Here is a 20,487-nt window from a genome sequence, read left to right as displayed (position 1 = left end):
AAAAAATCAAAAAAAATCCCCAAAAAACCACCAAAAAATCCGAATAAAATCCCCAAAAAATCCCCAAAAAATCCCCCCAAAATCGAAAAAAATCCCCAAAAAATCTGAAAAAAAGCCGAAAAAAATCCGAAATAAATCCCAAAAAAATCCCAAAAAAATCCCAAAAAATCCCATTTAAACCCCCAAATCTCTCTGAATTTATTCCAAATTTTTTCCCCTCTCTCACCTGCGCGCTGGCGGCCACGGCGGCGGCGGTGTCGTTGTGGAGGTTGCGCAGGCCGCAGTCGGCGCCGCAGCGCAGCAGCAGCCGCAGCAGCCGCAGCAGCCCCCGGCCCGCGGCCGCGTGCAGGGCGGTGCAGCCGGCGTAGGACTGAGCGTTCACGCTGGCTCCGTGCTGCGAGGGGGAAAATTCGGGATGAGGGAGGGGAAAAAAATTCCATGGGAAAGGAAAAATGGGAATGGGGAGGGGTTAAAAACAACCGGGGAGAGAAAGAGACACGAAAATGCCAAAAATTCCTGAAAAATTGGCAAAAAATTCCATAAAATTCACCCCAAAATCCCATAAAATTCCCCCCAAAATCCCATTAAATTCCCCCAAAATCCCATAAAATTCCCCCCAAAATTCCATAAAATTCCCCCCAAAATCCCATAAAATTCCCCCCCAAAATCCCATAAAATTCCAAAAAATTGCCCAAAAATTCAATAAATTTCCAAAAAAATTGGCCTAAATTTCCATAAAATTCCCCCCAAATTGGCCAAAAATCCCATAAAATTCCCCCCATAATCCATAAAATTCCCCCCAAAAATCCCATAAATTGCCCCCAAAATCCCATTAAATTCCCCCCAAAAATCCCATAAAATTCCCGAAAAATTGGCCAAAAATTCCTGAAAAATTGGCCAAAAATCTCCCCAAAAATCGCATAAAGTTCCCCAAAAATTCCCTCGAAAAGCCCACAAAAAGTCCATTAAAAGTCCCTTTGAAAATCCCATAAAATTCCCCAAAAATCACCCCAAAAATCCCATTAAAAATCCCATTAAAATCCCATAAAATTCCCCAAAAATTCCCCCCAAAAAATACCCAAAATCCCATTAAAAATCCCATAAAATTCCCCAAAAATCCCCCTGAAATCCCAAAAAAATCCCCAAAAAATCCTGAAAAAATCCCCCCAAAAATCCCATTAAATTCCCCCAAAAAATCCCACCAAAAATCCCATTAAAAATCCCCCAAAATCCAAAAAAAATCCCCCCAAAATCCCCCCAAAAATCCCACAAAAATCCCATTTAAAATCCCATAAAATTCCCCATTAATCACCCCAAAAATCCCATAAAATTCCCTTTTAAAATCCCATAAAATTCCCAAAAAAATCCCAAAAAAAATCCCAAAAAAATTCCCAAAAAAAATCCCATTAAATCCCCCAAAATCCCAAAAAATCCCCCAAAAAATCCCAAAAAAATCCCTTAAAAATCCCCAAAATTCCCGAATTTTCCCCCGAAGTTCCGGAACTTTCCGCACCTGCAGCAGCAGCTCGGCCATCTCCAGGCTGTCGTTCTCCACCGCGTGCAGCAGCGGCGAGCGGCCGCTCTTGATGTCCTGGAAAGGCCAAAATTCCGGAAAATTCCAGAGAATTCCCAGAGAATTCCGGAGAATTCCAGAGAATTCCGGAGAATTCCAGAGAATTCCAGAAATTTCCAGAGAATTCCGCAAAATTTGGACAAAATTTCATCGAATTTGCTCCAAAAATGGCCCAAAATGGCCCCAAAATGCCCAAAATTCCCCAAATTTCCACCCAAAATTCCCCCAAAATTTCATGAGAAATTCCCCCAAAATTCAAAAAAAATTCCCCCCAAATTTCCTCTAAAATTCCAAAAAAAATCCCCCAAAAATTAAAAAAAAAATCCCCCCCAAAACTCCTGAAAATTTCATTTAAAAATCCCCAAAATTTCCCCCAAATTCAAAAAACATTCCCCCCAAATTTCCCCTAAAATTTCAAAAAAAATCCCAAAAAAATCCCAAAAAAATCCCCCCAAAATTCCTGAAAATTTCATGAAAAAATCCCTAAAATTCCCCCAAAATTTCCCAAAAAAATAAAAAAAATCCCCCCAAAAATTCCAAAAAACCCCCCCCAAATTCCTGAAAATTTCATGAAAAAAATCCCAAAAATTTCCCCCAAATTCTCCCAAAATTCTCCCAAATTCCCACAAAACTTCCCCTAAAATTTCCCAAAATTTTCTCAAAATTCCCCCCCCAAAATTCCAGAAATTCCCATCGAATTTGTACAAAATTTCATCGAATTTTGCTCCAAAAAATGGCCCAAAATGGCCCCAAAATGCCCCCAAAATTTCACGAGAAAATTCCCCAAAATTCAAAAAAAATTCCCCCCAAATTCCCCCTAAAATTCCCAAAAAATTTCCCCAATTTTTACCTAAAATTTCCCCTAAATTCCCCCAAATTTCACGAGAAAAATCCCCCAAAATTCCAAAAAATTCCTCCAAAATCCCCCAGATTTTCCCCCAAAATTCCCCCAAAATTTTTTAAAAATTCCCCCCCAAATCCCTAAAAAATATCCAAGAAAATGAAAAGAAATCCCCCAAAATTTTTTTTAAATTCCCCAAAATTCCTGAAAATTTCATGAGAAATTCCAAAAAATTCCCCAAAAAATCCGAAAAAATTCCCCCAAAATTCCTGAAAATTTCATGAGAAAATCCCCTAAAATTCAAAAAAAATCCCCCAAAAATTCACAAATATTCCAGAAAATTTCATGAGAAAGTTCCCCAAAAAATTCCCAAAAAATTCCCCAAAAAATCCTGAAAATTTCATGAGAAAATCCCAAATAATTCCCCAAAAAATTCCCCAAAAAATCCTGAAAATTTCATGAGAAAATCCCCCAAAAATCCAAAAAAAAATCTCAAAAAATGCCCCAAAATTCTGAAAATGTCATGAAAAAAATCTCAAAAAATTCCCAAAAAATTCCCCAAAAAAATCCCCAAAATTCCTGAAAATTTCATGAGAAAATCCCAAATAATTCCCAAAAAATTCTCCAAAATTCCTGAAATTTTCATGAGAAAATCCCCAAAAAATTCCCAAAAATTTCATGAGAAAATCCAAAAACATCCCCAAAAAATCCCCCAAAAATTCCCCAAACTTCCCCCCAAAATTCCTGAAACTTTGATGAGAAAATCCCCCAAAATTCCCAAAAAATGAAAAAAAAAATTCTTAAAAAATTCTCCCAAAAATCCCCCAAAATTCCTGAAAATTTCATGAGAAAATCCCTAAAAAAATCCCCCCAAAAATCCCCCCAAAATTCCCCAAAATTCCCCAAAAATTCCTGAAATTTTCATGAGAAAATCCCCAAAAATGCCCAAAAAATTCCCCAAAATTTCATGAGAAAATAAAAAAAATTCCCCCAAAATTCCAAAAAAATTCCCAAAAAATTCCCAAAAAATTTTTTTTAAATCCCCCAAAATTCCCCCAAAATTCCTGAAAATTCCCCTCTCAAAATTCCCCAAAAATCAAAATAAATTACCAAAAAATCAAATTATTCCCCCAAAATTCCCCTTTAAACTCCCCCAAACCCCCCCAAATCCACCCCAAATCTTCCCTAAGATTCCCAAATTTCCTGAAATTCCCAAATTTTCCGGATTTTTCCGGAACTTTCCGGAAGTTTCCGGGTCCTCACCCCGGCGTCGACGTCGGCGCCGTGCTGCAGGAGGAGCAGGACGCTCTCGCGGGAGCCGGAGGCCACGGCCACGTGCAGGGGGGTCAGACCTGGGGGAGGGAACAGAAACATCCTCAGATATTCCCAAAATATTCCCAAAAAAATTCCCAAAAGTTCCCAAAAGTTCCCCAAAAAAATCCCAAAAAATTCCAAAAAAATTCCACAAAAAATCCCAAAAATATTCCCAAAAATTCGCAGAAATTCCCCCCCAAAATTCCCAAAAGATCCCCCGAAAATCCCCCCAAAATTCCCCAAAAGTCCCCAAAAATTCCTAAAAAATTCCCCCCAAAATTAAAAAAAAATCCCCCCCAAAATTCCCAAAATATTCCCAAAACTTCCCCAAAAAATTCCAAAAAATTCCAAAAAAATTCCACAAAAAATTCCAAAAATATTCCCAAAAATTCGCAGAAATTCCCTCCAAATTCCTCCCAAAAATCCCCCAAAATCCCCTCAAAATTCCCAAAAAATTCCCAAAAAAATCCCAAAAAAATTCCCAAAAATTCGCAGAAATTCCCCCCCAAAATTCCCAAAAGATCCCCCAAAATTCCCCCATATGTCCCAAAAAATTCCTAAAAAATTCCCCCAAAATTCAAAAAAAATTCCCCAAAAAATTCCCAAAAAAATCCCAAAAATATTCCCAAAAATTCGCAGAAATTCCCCCCAAAAATTCCAAAAAAATCCCCCCAAAATTCCCAAAAACATCCCAAAAATATTCCCAAAAATTCGCAGAAATTCCCCCCCAAAATTCCCAAAAGATCCCCCCAAATTCCCCCATATATCCCAAAAAATTCCTAAAAAATTCCCCCCAAAATTCAAAAAAAAATTCCCCAAAAAAATTCCCAAAAAAATCCCAAAAATATTCCCAAAAATACGCAGAAATTCCCCCAAAAATCTCCCAAAATCCCCCCAAAATTCCAAAAAAATTCCCCCAAAAAATCCCAAAATATTCCCAAAAAGTCGCAGAAATTCCCCCTAAAAATTCCCAAAAAATCCCCCCAAAAATTCCTAAAAAAATCCCCCAAAATTCCAAAAAAAATCCCCCAAAATTCCAAAAAAATATCCCCCCCCAAAAATCCCAAAATATTCCCAAAATTTCGCAGAAATTCCCCCCAAAAATTCCCCCCAAATTCCCCAAAAGTTCCCAAAAAACTCCCCAAAAAATCCCCCCAAAATTCCAAAAAAAATTCCCCAAAAAATCCCAAAAATATTCCCAAAAATTCGCAGAAATTCCCCCCAAAACTTCCCAAAAAATCCCCCCAAAAATTCCAAAAAAATCCCAAAAATATTCCCAAAAATTCGCAGAAATTCCCCCCCAAAATTCCCAGAAGATCCCCCAAAAATCCCCCCAAAATTCCCCCAAAAGTCCCAAAAAATTCCTAAAAAATTCCCCCCAAAATTCCAAAAAATTCCCCAAAACAATTCCCCAAATATTCCCAAAAGTTCCCAAAAAAATTCCCCAAAAATTCCAAAAAAATTCCACAAAAAATCCCAAAAATATTCCCAAAAATTCACAGAAATTCCCCCCAAATTCCTCCCAAAAATCCCCCAAACTCCCCCCAAAATTCCCCAAAAAAATTCCCAAAAAACCCCAAAATATTCCCAAAAATTCGCAGAAATTCCCCCCAAAAATTCCCAAAAATCCCCCCAAAATCCCCCCAAAGTGCCAAGAAATTCCTAAAAAAATCCCCCCAAAATTCCCCAAAAAAATTCCACAAAAAATCCCAAAAATATTCCCAAAAATTCGCAGAAATTCCCCCCAAAACTTCCCAAAAAATCCCCCCAAAAATTCCAAAAAAATCCCAAAAATATTCCCAAAAATTCGCAGAAATTCCCCCCAAAATTCCCCCATATGTCCCAAAAAATTCCTAAAAAATTCCCCCCAAAATTCAAAAAAAATTCCCCCAAAAAATTCCCCAAAAAATCCCCAAAATATTCCCAAAAATACGCAGAAATTCCCCCAAAAAATTCCCAAAAAATCCCCCCAAAAATCCCCAAAATCCCCCCAAAATTCCAAACAAATTCCCCAAAAAAATCCCAAAATATTCCCAAAAATTCGCAGAAATTCCCCCCAAAAATTCCCCCAAATCCCCAAAATTCCCCCAAAAATTCCCCCCCCAAAAAATCCCAAAATACTCTCGAAATTTCACAGAAATTCCCAAAAAAATTCCCCCAAAATAAAAAAAATGCCCCAAAAAATTCCCGCAAAAATTCCCCCGAAAAATCCCAAAAAATTCCCCCCAAAAATCCCAAAAGATCCCCCAAAAATTCCCCCAAAAATCCCCAAAATATTCCCCCAAAATTCCCCCCCCAAAAAATCCCCAAAAATCCCCCCAAAATTTCTGAAAATTTCAGGAGAAAATAAAAAAAAAATCCCCACAAAATTCCCAAAATTTTCCCAAAAAATCCCAAATTTTCCCCCAATTTTTCCCCAAATTTTTGGGACTTCTCTCCCCAGTTTTGGGGCCATTTTCTCCCCATTTTCCCCCCAATTTTTTCCCAATTTCCCCCAAATTTTTCCCCATTTTCCCCAAAATTCCCCAAATTTCCCCCCAATTTCCCCATTTTTTCCCATATTTTCCCCCAATTTTTGGACTTTTTCTCCCCAATTTTTTACCAATTTTTTCCCCATTTTCCCCCAGTTTTTTCCCAATTTTCCCCCAATTTTTCCCCAGTTTTGGGACTTTTCTCCCCAGTTTTGGGACCATTTTTTCCCCATTTCCCTCCAATTTTCCCCCCAATTTTCCCCGTTTTTCTTCACAATTTTGGGTCATTTTTTCCCCATTTTTCCCGCATTTTTCCCCCAATTTTCCCCCACATTTTCGCCAATTTTGGGCCATTTTTTTCCCCATTTTTCCAATTTTTCCCCATTTTTCCCCCAATTTCCCTCCAAATTTTCCCCAATTTTGGGACTTTTCTCCCAAATTATGGCCCATATGTCCCCCAATTTTCTCCCAATTTCCCTCCAAGTTTTCTCCATTTTTGGGCCATTTTTCCCCATTTTTCCCCCAATTTTGGGCCATTTTCCCCCAAATTTCCCTCCAATTTTTCCCCATTTTTCCCCCAATTTTTCCCCCATTTTTTCCCCAATTTTGGGCCATTTTTTCCCCAAATTTCTCCCATTTTTCCCCCCAAATTCCCCAAATTTCCCCCTAATTTTCCCCATTTTTTCCTCAAATTTCTCCCATTTTTCCCCGAAATTCCCCCCCAATTTCCCCCCTTTTTTCCCCAGTTTTGGGCCATTTTTCCCCAAATTTCTCCCATTTTTCCCCCCAGATTTCCCAAATTTCACCCAATTTCCCCCCTTTTTTCCCCAGTTTTGGGCCATTTTTCCCCAAATTTCCCCCAAATTTTTCTGCATTTTCCCTCCAAATTTTTCCCCACTTTTGGGCCATTTTTTCCCCAATTTTAGGACTTTTCTTCCCAATTTTGGGCCATTTTTCCCCCATTTTCCCCCCATATTTTTCCCCAACTTTTCCCACATTTTCCCCAATTTTGGTCCATTTTTCCCATTTTTTCCCCATTTTTGGGCCATTTTTTCCCCAATTTTTTCCCCATTTTTTCATCATTTCTCCCCATTTTTTCCCCAATTTTGGGCCATTTTTTCCCCAAATTTCTCCCAAATTTCCTCCATTTTTTCCCAAATTCCTCCCATTTCCCCCCAAACCCCAAACCCCCCATTTTTCCCAAAATTCTGATTTTTTCCCCCATTTTTCCCCCCATTTTTCCCCCGTTTCACCCTCGTAGTCTCGCGCCTGCAGGTCCGGCCCCGGCCCGGGGCTCCTCAGGAGCTCGCGCAGCACTCGGGGGCGTGGCCCGGCCGTGGCCCCGCCCCCTGCCAGGTGAGAGCCGCAGGCCAGGTGAGCGCAGGTGCGGCCCAGGCGGTCCGGGAGCGTCGGGGACGCGCCGTGAGCCAGGAGGAGCCGGACCAGGGACACCTGGCCCGTGATCACCGCCAGGTGAAGGGGGGTCTGTGGGGACAGGTGGGACAGGTGACACAGGTGACACAGGTGAGGGAGCGTCGGGGACGCGCCGTGAGCCAGGAGGAGGCGCACGAGAGACACCTGGCCCGTGATCACCGCCAGGTGAAGGGGGGTCTGTGGGGACAGGTGACACAGGTGACACAGGTGGGACAGGTGACACAGGTGACACAGGTGGGACAGGTGACACAGGTGGGACAGGAGGGACAGGTGACACAGGTGAGCGCAGGTGCGGCCCAGGCGGTCCGGGAGCGTCGGGGACGCGCCGTGAGCCAGGAGGAGGCGCACGAGGGACACCTGGCCTGTGATCACCGCCAGGTGAAGGGGGGTCTGTGGGGACAGGGGACACAGGTGAGGGACATTGGGGACACCTGGCCCGTGATCACCGCCAGGTGAAGGGGGGTCTGTGGGGACAGGTGACACAGGTGGGACAGGTGACACAGGTGACACAGGTGAGGGACATTGGGGACACCTGGCCCGTGATCACCGCCAGGTGAAGGGGGGTCTGTGGGGACAGGTGACACAGGTGACACAGGTGACACAGGTGACACAGGTGAGGGACATTGGGGACACCTGGCCCGTGATCACCGCCAGGTGAAGGGGGGTCTGTGGGGACAGGTGACACAGGTGGGACAGGTGACACAGGTGAGGGACATTGGGGACACCTGGCCCGTGATCACCGCCAGGTGAAGGGGGGTCTGTGGGGACAGGTGACACAGGTGGGACAGGTGGGACAGGTGACACAGGTGAGGGACATTGGGGACACCTGGCCCGTGATCACTGCCAGGTGAAGGGGGGTCTGTGGGGACAGGTGGGACAGGTGAGGGCACATCAGGGACACCTGGCCCATGATCACCGCCAGGTGAAGGGGGGTCTGTGGGGACAGGGGACACAGGTGGGACAGGTGGGACAGGTGACACAGGTGGGACAGGTGGGACAGGTGACACAGGTTACACAGGTGGGACAGGTGAGGGCACATCGGGGACGCGCCGTGAGCCAGGAGCAGGCGCACCAGGGACACCTGGCCTGTGATCACCGCCAGGTGAAGGGGGGTCTGTGGGGACAGGTGACACAGGTGGGACAGGTGACACAGGTGACACAGGTGACACAGGTGACACAGGTGAGGGCACATCGGGGACGCGCTGTGAGCCAGGAGCAGCCGGACCAGGGACACCTGGCCCGTGATCACCGCCAGGTGAAGGGGGGTCTGTGGGGACAGGTGACACAGGTGGGACAGGTGGGACAGGTGACACAGGTGAGGGACATTGGGGACACCTGGCCCGTGATCACCGCCAGGTGAAGGAGGGTCTGTGGGGACAGGTGACACAGGTGACACAGGTGGGACAGGTGACACAGGTGGGACAGGTGGGACAGGTGAGACAGGTGACACAGGTGGGACAGGTGGGACAGGTGGGACAGGTGACACAGGTGACACAGGTGGGACAGGTGACACAGGTGACACAGGTGAGCGCAGGTGCGGCCCAGGCGGTCCGGGAGCGTCGGGGACGCTCCGTGAGCCAGGAGGAGCCGGACCAGGGACACCTGGCCCGTGATCACCGCCAGGTGAAGGGGGGTCTGCGGGGACAGGTGACACAGGTGGGACAGGTGACACAGGTGGGACAGGTGAGGGACATTGGGGACACCTGGCCCGTGATCACCGCCAGGTGAAGGGGGGTCTGTGGGGACAGGTGACACAGGTGGGACAGGTGACACAGGTGGGACAGGTGAGGGACATTGGGGACACCTGGCCCGTGATCACCGCCAGGTGAAGGGGGGTCTGTGGGGACAGGTGACACAGGTGACACAGGTGGGACAGGTGGGACAGGTGACACAGGTGGGACAGGTGACACAGGTGGGACAGGAGGGACAGGTGACACAGGTGAGGGCACATCGGGGACGCGCCGTGAGCCAGGAGCAGCCGCACCAGGGACACCTGGCCCGTGATCACCGCCAGGTGAAGGGGGGTCTGTGGGGACAGGTGACACAGGTGGGACAGGTGGGACAGGTGGGACAGGTGACACAGGTGAGGGAGCGTCGGGGACGCGCCGTGAGCCAGGAGGAGGCGCACGAGGGACACCTGGCCTGTGATCACCGCCAGGTGAAGGGGGGTCTGTGGGGACAGGTGACACAGGTGACACAGGTGGGACAGGTGACACAGGTGGGACAGGTGACACAGGTGACACAGGTGGGACAGGTGACACAGGTGACACAGGTGAGCGCAGGTGCGGCCCAGGCGGTCCGGGAGCGTCGGGGACGCGCCGTGAGCCAGGAGGAGCCGGACCAGGGACACCTGGCCCGTGATCACCGCCAGGTGAAGGGGGGTCTGTGGGGACAGGTGACACAGGTGGGACAGGTGACACAGGTGACACAGGTGACACAGGTGACACAGGTGAGGGCACATCGGGGACGCGCCGTGAGCCAGGAGCAGCCGGACAAGGGACACCTGGCCCGTGATCACCGCCAGGTGAAGGGGGGTCTGTGGGGACAGGTGGGACAGGTGACACAGGTGGGACAGGTGGGACAGGTGGGACAGGTGGGACAGGTGAGGGACATTGGGGACACCTGGCCTGTGATCACCGCCAGGTGAAGGGGGGTCTGTGGGGACAGGGGGGACAGGTGACACAGGTGGGACAGGTGACACAGGTGGGACAGGTGACACAGGTGACACAGGTGAGCGCAGGTGGGACAGGTGACACAGGTGACACAGGTGGGACAGGTGACACAGGTGACACAGGTGACACAGGTGGGACAGGTGACACAGGTGACACAGGTGAGCGCAGGTGCGGCCCAGGCGGTCCGGGAGCGTCGGGGACGCTCCGTGAGCCAGGAGGAGCCGGACCAGGGACACCTGGCCCGTGATCACCGCCAGGTGAAGGGGGGTCTGTGGGGACAGGTGACACAGGTGGGACAGGTGACACAGGTGGGACAGGTGACACAGGTGTCACAGGTGAGGGACATTGGGGACACCTGGCCCGTAATCACCGCCAGGTGAAGGGGGGTCTGTGGGGACAGGTGTCACAGGTGACACAGGTGGGACAGGTGGGACAGGTGACACAGGTGACACAGGTGAGGGACACCGGGGACAGGTGACACAGGTGGGACAGGTGACACAGGTGACACAGGTGACATAGGTGGGACTGGTGACTCAGGTGATACAGGTGACACAGGTGGGACAGGTGGGACAGGTGAGGGACATTGGGGACACCTGGCCCGTGATCACTGCCAGGTGAAGGGGGGTCTGTGGGGACAGGTGACACAGGTGACACAGGTGGGACAGGTGGGACAGGTGGGACAGGTGACACAGGTGGGACAGGTGACACAGGTGGGACAGGTGGGACAGGTGACACAGGTGGGACAGGTGAGGGACATTAGGGACACCTGGCCCGTGATCACCGCCAGGTGAAGGGGGGTCTGTGGGACAGGTGACACAGGTGGGACAGGTGGGACAGGTGACACAGGTGGGACAGGTGACACAGGTGACACAGGTGAGGGAGCGTCGGGGACGCGCCGTGAGCCAGCAGGAGGCGGACAAGGGACACCTGGCCCGTGATCACTGCCAGGTGAAGGGGGGTCTGTGGGGACAGGTGACACAGGTGACACAGGTGGGACAGGTGAGGGATATTGGGGACACCTGGCCCGTGATCACCGCCAGGTGAAGGGGGGTCTGTGGGGACAGGGGACACAGGTGACACAGGTGGGACAGGTGAGGGACATTGGGGACACCTGGCCCATGATCACCGCCAGGTGAAGGGGGGTCTGCAGGTGACACAGGTGACACAGGTGAGGGACATTGGGGACACCTGGCCCGTGATCACCACCATGTGAAGGGGGGTCTGTGGGGACAGGTGGGACAGGTGACACAGGTGGGACAGGTGACACAGGTGGGACAGGTGGGACAGGTGACACAGGTGAGGGAGCGTCGGGGACGCGCCGTGAGCCAGCAGGAGGCGCACGAGGGACACCTGGCCCGTGATCACCGCCAGGTGAAGGGGGGTCTGTGGGGACAGGTGACACAGGTGACACAGGTGACACAGGTGGGATAGGTGACACAGATGACACAGGTGACACAGGTGAGGGACATTGGGGACACCTGGCCCGTGATCACCGCCAGGTGAAGGGGGGTCTGTGGGGACAGGTGTCACAGGTGACACAGGTGGGACAGGTGACTCAGGTGACACAGGTGACACAGGTGACACAGGTGGGACAGGTGACACAGGTGACACAGGTGGGACAGGTGGGACAGGTGAGACAGGTGACACAGGCGACACAGGTGACACAGGTGGGACAGGTGCCACAGGTGACACAGGTGACTCAAGTGACACAGGTGACACAGGTGGGACAGGTGAGGGACACCGGGGACAGGTGAGGGGGTGTGGCCAGGGGTGTGGTCAAGGTGGGACAAAGTGACAAAGCTCAGTGACCCCTCCCCGACCCCAACCCTGCAATGTCCCCAAAGTGTCCCCATCCCCCACAATGTCCCCAATGTCCCCAACCCCCCAGTGTCCCCAAAGTGTCCCAAATGTCCCCAATGTCCCTGACCCCACCAATGTCCCCAATGTCCCCCAAATGTCCCCAGTGTCCCCAAATGTCCCCAATCCCATTTTCCCCCAATTTTCCCCCTTATTTCCCGAGTGTCCCCAATGTCCCCAACCCCCCAATGTCCCCAATGTCCCCAATGTCCCCAACCCCCCAATGTCCCCAATGTCCCCAACCCCCAAATGTCCCCACAATGTCCCCAATGTCCCGAACCCCCCAGTGTCCCCAAAGTGTCCCAAATGTCCCCAATCCCATTTTTTCCCAATTTCCCCCCAATGTCCCCAAATGTCCCCAACCCCCCCAATGTCCCCAACCCCCCCAATGTCCCCAATGTCCCCAATGTCCCTGACCCCCCAATGTCCCCAATGTCCCCAATGTCCCCAACCCCCCAAATGTCCCCTCAATGTCCCCAATGTCCCCAACCCCCAATGTCCCCAATGTCGCCAATGTCCCCAATGTCCTCAATGTCCCCAAGCCCCCAAATGTCCCCAAATGTCCCCAATCCCATTTTCCCCCAATTTTCCCCCATTTTTCCCCGAGTGTCCCCAACGTCCCCAACCCCCTCAATGTCCCCAACCCCCTCAATGTCCCCAACCCCCCAATGTCCCCAACCCCCAAATGTCCCCTCAATGTCCCCAATGTCCCCAACCCCCAAATGTCCCCTCAATGTCCCCAATGTCCCCAACCCCCCAATGTCCCCAATGTCCCCAAGGCCTCCAATGTCCCCAATGTCCCCAACCCCCCAATGTCCCCAAATGTCCCCAATCCCATTTCCCCCAATTTTCCCCCTTATTTCTCGAGTGTCCCCAATGTCCCCAATGTCCCCAACCCCCCCAGTGTCCCCAATGTCCCCAATGTCCCCAACTCCCCCAATGTCCCCAATCCCATTTTCTCCCAATTTTCCCCCATTTTTCCCGAGTGTCCCCAACGTCCCCAACCCCCCTGATGTCCCCAACGCCCCCAATGTCCCCAACCCGCCCAATGTCCCCAAAGTGTCCCCAATGTCCCCAATCCCATTTTTTCCCAATTTCCCCTCAATGTCCCCAAATGTCCCCAACCCCCCCAATGTCCCCAACCCCCTCAATGTCCCCCCAATGTCCCCAATGTCCCCAACCCCCCAAATGTCCCCAAATGTCCCCAATCCCTTTTTCCCCCAAATTTCCCCCATTTTTCCCCGAGTGTCCCCAACCCCCCCGATGTCCCCACCCCCTCGATGTCCCCAAGGTGTCCCCAAGGTGTCCCCAAGGTGTCCCCTCACCTGTCTCAGGTGGTTGTAGACGTCCAGGTCGCGCCCCCCCCGCAGGAACAGCGCCACCAACCGGCGGGCCACGGCCAGCGCGCCCTGCGCCACCGCGATGTGCAGGGGCCTGGGGACAGAGGGGACACTTTGGGGACACTGGGGACAGTGGGGGGGTTGGGGACATTTGGGACATTGGGGACATTGGGGGGTTGGGGACATTGGGGGAAAATGGGGAAAATGGGATTGGGGACATTGGGGACAGCGCGCCCTGCGCCACCGCGATGTGCAGGGGCCTGGGGACAGAGGGGACACTTTGGGGACACTGGGGACATTGGGGGGGTTGGGGACATTGGGGACATTGGGGGAAAATGGGATTGGGGACATTGGGGACAGCGTGTCCTGCGCCACTGCGATGTGCAGGGGCCTGGGGACAGGGAGGGGACATTGGGGACATTGAGGACATTGGGGACATTGAGGGGGTTGGGGACATTGGGGACATTGGGGGGATTGGGGACATTGAGGGGGTTTGGGAGATTGGGGGGATTGGGGACATTGGGGACATTGAGGACATTGGGGACAGCGCGCCCTGCGCCACCGCGATGTGCAGGGGCCTGGGGACATCATTGGGGACATTGGGGACATTGGGGGGATTGGGGACACCTTGGGGACAGCGCGCCCTGCGCCACCGCATGTGCAGGGGCCTGGGGACAGAGGGGACACTTTGGGGACATTGGGGACACTGGGGACACTGGGGACATCGGGGACATTGGGGATATTGGGAGGATTGGGGACATTGGGGGGATTGGGGACATTGGGGACATTGGGGACATTGGGGACATTGGGGACATTGGGGATATTGGGGATACTGGGGACATTGGGGACATTGGGGATATTGGGGATACTGGGGACATTGGGGACATTGGGGACAGCGCGCCCTGCGCCACCGCGATGTGCAGGGGCCTGGGGACATTGGGGACATTGGGGACATTGGGGGGCTTGGGGACATTGGGGACATTGGGGGGCTTGGGGACATTGGGGACATTGGGGACATTGAGGGGGTTGGGGACATTGAGGGGGTTGGGGACATTGGGGACATTGAGGACATTGGGGGGAAATTGGGAAAAAATGGGATTGGGGACATTTGGGACACTTTGGGGACATTGGGGACATTGAGGGGCTTGGGGACATTGGGGACATTGGGGACATTGGGGACATTGGGGGGGTTGGGGACATTGGGGGGGTTGGGGACATTGGGGCCATTTGGGGACTTTGGGGATATTGGGTGAAAACAGAAGAAAAACTGGAGAAATTTAAGAAATTTGGGGACATTACGGGCCCCAAATGTCCCCAAAATGTCCCCAAATGTCCCCAAAATGTCCTAAAATGTCCCCAAAAGTCCCAAAAATGTCCCCAAAAGTCCCCAAAAATGTCCCCAAAAGTCCCGAAAATGTCCCCAAAAGTCCCAAATTGTCCCAAAAATGTCCCTAAAATGTCCCCAGATGTCCCCAAAATGTCCTCAAATGTCCCCAAAAGTCCCAAAAATGTCCCTAAAAGTCCCCAAAAGTCCCAAAAATGTCCCCAAAAGTCCCTAAATATCCCCAAAATGTCCTCAAATGTCAATAAATGTCCCAAAAATGTCCCCAAAATGTCCCTAAAAGTCCCCAAAAGTCCCAAAAATGTCCCCAAAAGTCCCCAAATATCCCCAAAAGTCCCAAAAATGTCCCCAAATCTCCTCAAAAGTCCCCAAAATGTCCTAAAATGTCCCCAAAAGTCCCTAAAAGTCACCAAATGTCTCCAAAAGTCCCCAAAATGTCCTAAAATGTCCCCAAAATGTCCCAAAATGTCCCCAAATGTCCCCAAAGCCGCGGCGGGAGGGGGGGATGGGCAGCGCCGTTCCCGCCCCTCCCCCCGCGCTGTTCCCGTAAAGGGGCGTGGCCTCACCCGGTGACGTCACCGCCAAGCCGGGGATTCCCCGCGGGGTTGGGGGCGGGGCCGCGCGGGAATTCCCACGCTCAGGGGGTGGGGGAGGGGGTCCCCAAAATGAAGGGATCCCCCCCAAAATGGGGGGAGGGGACATTTGGGGACATTTGGGGACATTTGGGGACATTTGGGGACATTTGGGGATCCCCGAAATGGGCGAAATTTGGGGGAGTCCCGAAGGGGGGGGAGGGGTTGGAGGGGATTCCCACGGGGGGGGGGGGAGGGGGGAGAGGTGGGGGAGGGGCCCGGGGGATTTTGGGGGGTCCCGGGGGATTTTTGGGGGGATCCCATAAATTTTGGGGATCCCCGAGTGATTTTTGGGGTGTCCCGGGGGATTTTTGGGGGATTTTTGGGGTCCCCGGGTGATTTTTGGGGGGTCCCGAGTGATTTTTGGGGTGTCCCGGGTGATTTTGGGGGGATTTTGGGGTCCCCAGGTGATTTTTTGGAGTCCCCGGGTGATTTTTGGGGGATCCTGGGTGATTTTTGGGGGTCCCCGAGTGATTTTTGGGGGGATCCCGGGGGATTTTGGGGGTCCCCGAGTGATTTTTGGGGGTCCCGGGTGATTTTTGGGGGATCCTGGGTGATTTTTGGGGGGATCCCATAAATTTTGGGGGTCCCCGAGTGATTTTTGGGGTGTCCCGGGTGATTTTGGGGGGATTTTTGGGGTCCCCGAGAGATTTTTGGGGGGTCCCGGGTGATTTTTGGGGGATTTTTGGGGTGTCCCCGGGTGATTTTTGGGGGGATCCCATAAATTTTGGGGATCCCCGAGTGATTTTTGGGGTGTCCCGGGTGATTTTGGGGGGATTTTTGGAGTCCCGGGTGATTTTTGGGGTCCCGGGTGATTTTTGGGGTGTCCCGGGTGATTTTTGGGGGATTTTTGGGGTCCCGGGTGATTTTTGGGGTCCCCGGGTGATTTTTGGGGTTCCCCGGGGATTTTGGGGGGTCCCGGGTGATTTTTTGGGGTCCCCGGGCGATTTTTGGGGTGTCCCGGGCGATTTTTGGGGTCCCCACAGGAATTTTTGGGATTTTTTGGGGTTCCCTGGGGGATTTTGGGGGGATTTTGGGGATTTTTTAGAGGGTTCCCAGGTGGATTTTGGGGTTTTTTTGGGGCATCCCGGGTGATTTTGGGGATTTCCCAGGTGGATTTTGGAGTTTTTTGGGGTGATTGTTGTGGTTTTGGGGTTCCCCAGGAGGATTTTGGGGTGATTTTTGTCTTTTTGGGGTGTCCCAGGTGGATTTTGGGGCGATTTTGGGGTCTCCCAGGTGGATTTTGAGGTTTTTGGGGGGGATTTGGGGTATTTTTAGGGTGTCCCAGGAAGATTTTGGGGTGATTTTGGAGTTTTGGTGGTGATTTAGGGATATTTTGGAGTGATTCTTGGATTTTTGGGGTGTCACATGTGGATTTTGGGGCGATTTGGGGATATTTTGGGGTTTTTGGGGTGTCCCAGGTGGATTTTGGGGTGATTTGGGGGTTTTTGGGGTGATTTTTGGGTTCTTGGGGTGTCCCAGGTGGATTTTGGGATGATTTTGGGAATTTGGATGTGATTTGGGGGTTTTTTGGGGTGTCCCAGGGGGATTTTGGGGTGAATTTGGGGATATTTTGGGGGTTTTGGGAGGATATTTTGGGGTGATTTGGGGGTTTTGGGGTGATTTGGGGTTCCTCAGGTGGATTTTGGGGGGTTTTGGGGTGTCCCAGGTGGATTTTTGGGGTGATTTTTTGTGGTTTTGAGGTTTTGGGGGTGTCCCCAGGTGGATTTCGGGGTGTTTTTGGGATGTCCCAGGTGGATTTTGGGGTGATTTTGGGGTTTTTGGGGTTCCCCAGGTGGATTTTGGGGTTTTTGGGGTGTCCCAGGTGGATTTTGGGATTTTGGAGCGATTTTGGGGGTGATTTTGGGGATATTTTAGGGTGATTTGGGGGTTTTGGGGGTGATTTTAGGGGGGTTTTGGGTTGGTTTTGGGGTGTCCCAGCTGGATTTTGGGGTTTTGGGGTTCCCCAGGTGGATTTTTGGGGTGATTTTTGTGGTTTTGAGGTTTTTGGGGTGTCCCCAGGTGGATTTTGGGGCGATTTTGGGGATATTTTGGGGTGATTTTGGGGTTTTTGGGGATCCCCAGGTGGATTTTGGGGTTTTTGGGGTGTCCCAGGTGGATTTTGGGATTTTGGAGCGATTTTGGGGGTGATTTTGGGGATATTTTAGGGTGATTTGGGGGTTTTGGGGGTGACTTTAGGGGGGTTTTGGGTTGGTTTTGAGTTGTCCCAGGTGAATTTTGGGGTTTTGGGGTTCCCCAGGTGGATTTGGGGGATATTTTGGGGATATTTTGGGGTGATTTTTTGGTTTTTGGGTTGGTTTTGGGGTTCCCCAGGTGGATTTTGGAGTTTTACGGGTGTCCCAGTTGGATTTTGGGATATTTTGGGGGTGATTTTGGGGTTTTGGGGTGATTTTTGTGGTTTTGGGGTTCCCCAGGTGGATTTTGAGGTTTTTGGGGTGTCCCAGGTGGATTTTGGGGTGATTTTTGGGATATTTTGGGGTGATTTTTGGGTTCTTGGGGTGTCCCAGGTGGATTTTGGGGTGAATTTTGGGGGTTTGGGGGTTTTGGGGGGATATTTGGGGTGATTTGGGGTGATTTTGGGGTGTCCCCGCTGGATTTTGGGGTTTTGGGGTTCCCCAGGTGGATTTTGGGAGTGATTTTGGGATATTTTGGGGTGATTTTGGGGTGATTTTGGGGTTCCCCAGGTGGATTTTGGGGGTTTTTGGGGTCTCCCAGGTGGATTTGGGGGTGAATTTTGGGATATTTTGGGGGTTTTGGGGGAATATTTGGGGTGATTTGGGGGTTCCCCAGGTGGATTTTGGGGTTTTTGGGGCATCCCCAGGTGGATTTTGGGGTGAATTTTGGGGTTTTGGGGTTGGTTTTGGGGTGTCCCAGCTGGATTTTGGGGTTTTGGGGTTCCCCAGGTGGATTTGGGGGTTTTTGGGGTGTCGCAGGTGGATTTTGGAGTGATTTTGGGATATTTTGGGGTGATTTTGGGATATTTTGGGGTTCCCCAGGTGGATTTTGGGGTGAATTTTGGGGTTTTGGGGTTTTTGGGGTGTCCCAGGTGGATTTTGGGGGTGATTCTGGGATATTTTGGGGTGATTTTGAGGTTTTTGGGGTTCCCCAGGTGGATTTTGGGGTTTTTGGGGTTCCCCAGGTGGATTTTAGGGTCTCCCAGGTGGATTTTGGGGTGAATTTTGGGGGTTTTGGGGTCTCCCAGGTGGATTTTGGGATATTTTGGGGTTCCCCAGGTGGATTTGGGGGTGAATTATGGGGTTTTTGGGGTGCCCACTCACGTGTCCCCGTCCTCGTCCTGCCGGGTGGCGGCGGCGATGGCGGCGGCCAAGGGGGGCTCGGGGGGGATCCCCAAATTTGGGGAGCCCAAAAAAGGGGGAGGGGGAACCCCCAAAATTCCCCCTCCCCCCAAAAACGGCAGAGGAGGATCCGCCCTCGAACCTGGGAGGGGAAAATTGGGAAAAATTGGGGGGAAACTGGGGGAAAAATGGGGGAAAACTGGGGGGAAAAGGGAAAAAATTGGGGAAAAATGGGGAAGAATTTGGGGGAAAAGGGGGAAAAATGGGGGGAAATTGGGAAAAAATTAGGGAAAAAATTGGGGGAAAATTAGGAAAAAATTGGGGGGAAAAGGGGGAAAATGGGGGGAAATTGGGAAAAATTTAGGGGAAAATTGGGGAAAATAGGGGAAAAAATGGGGGAAAAAAGGAAAAAAAATGGGGAAAAATGGGGAAGAATTTGGGGAAAAAAGGGGGAAAATGGGGGGAAATTGGGACAAATTTTTGGGAAAAAATTGTGGGGAAAATGGGGAAGAATTTGGGGGAAAATGGGAAAAAATTTAGGGAAAAAATTGGGGGAAAATTAGGAAAAAATTGGGGGAAAAAGGGGGAAAAATGGGGGAAAATTGGGGGGAAATTGGGAAAGAATTTGGGGGGGAAAATTGGGGGGAATGGGAAAAATTGGGAAAAAATGGGAAAAAATTGGGGGGAAATTGGGGGAAAAAATTGGGGGGGGAAATGGGGGGAAATTGGGAAAAAATTTGGGGAAAAATTGGGGGGAAAAGGAGAAAAAATGGGGGGAAATTGGGAAAGAATTTGGGGGAAAACTGGGAAAAATTGGGGGAAAAATTGGGGGAAAATGGGAAAAAATTTGGGGAAAAATTGGAGGAAAATGGGAAAAATTGGGAAAATATTGGGGGGAAAAAAGGGGAAAAAATGGGGGGAAATTCGGAAATAATTTGGGGAAAAATTGGGGAGAAAATGGGGAAGATTTTGGGGGAAAAATGGGGGGAAAATTGGGGGGAAAATTGGGGGAAAATAAAGAAAAAAGTGGGGAAAAAGTGGAAGGAAAACTGGGGAAAATTGGGGAATTAGGGGAGAAAATTTGGAGGAAAATTGGGGGAAAATGTGGAAAAATTGGGAAAAAAGTGGGGAATAAAGTGGAAGGAAAATTGGGAAAAATTGGGGGAAAATTGGGGGGAAATTTGGAGGAAAATTGGGGAAAAAATGGGAAAAAATGGGGAAAAAAGGGGGAAAAGTGGGGAATTAAGTGGGGAAAATTGGGAGAAAATAGGGGGGGAAATGGGAAAAAAATGAGGGAAAATTGGGAAAAAAGTGGGGGAAAAGTGGAAGGAAAAATGGGGAAAAAAGTGGGGAAAAAGTGGGGAAAAAGTGGAGGGAAAATTGGGAAAAATTGGGGGAAAAAGTGGGGAAAAGTGGAAGAAAAATTGGGGGAAAATTGGGGAATTTTGGGGGAGAAAATTTGGAGGAAAATTGGGGAAAAAAATGGGAAAAATTTGGGAAAAAAAAGGAAAAAAGTGGGGGAAAATTGGGAAATTTTGGGGCGGAAATTTGGGGAAAAAATGGGAAAAAAGTGGGGGAAAAGTGGAGGGAAAATTGGGAAAATTGGGAAAATTGGGGGAAACTGGGAGAAAATAAAGAAAAAAGTGGGGGAAAAAATGGGGAAAAGTGGAGAAAGTAGGGAATTTTGGGGGAAA

General features: G+C 50.3%; 1 protein-coding gene across 1 annotated transcript in view; it reads right to left on the bottom strand.

Annotated features, from left to right (window-relative positions):
- Window positions 1-18,909, bottom strand: part of BCL3 (BCL3 transcription coactivator) — a gene marked incomplete at both ends in the record, with an annotated part of 26,024 nt that extends 7,115 nt beyond the window's left edge. Inside the window, 6 exons of the mRNA XM_084224199.1 lie at window positions 227-394; window positions 1,514-1,591; window positions 3,678-3,766; window positions 7,453-7,684; window positions 13,488-13,596; window positions 18,776-18,909. Coding sequence (XP_084080325.1) covers window positions 227-394; window positions 1,514-1,591; window positions 3,678-3,766; window positions 7,453-7,684; window positions 13,488-13,596; window positions 18,776-18,909 — 810 coding nt within the window. The remainder of the gene's footprint in view (window positions 1-226; window positions 395-1,513; window positions 1,592-3,677; window positions 3,767-7,452; window positions 7,685-13,487; window positions 13,597-18,775) is intronic.
- Between the last annotated feature and the right edge of the window lie 1,578 nt (window positions 18,910-20,487).

The sequence above is a fragment of the Fringilla coelebs genome, assembly GCF_963513975.1.
Source record: "Fringilla coelebs genome assembly, chromosome: 34".
In the NCBI taxonomy this organism is placed as follows: Eukaryota; Metazoa; Chordata; class Aves; order Passeriformes; family Fringillidae; genus Fringilla; species Fringilla coelebs.
The sequence above is the reverse complement of the archived record's forward strand: the minus strand, read 5'-3'. Positions and strand labels throughout refer to the sequence as shown.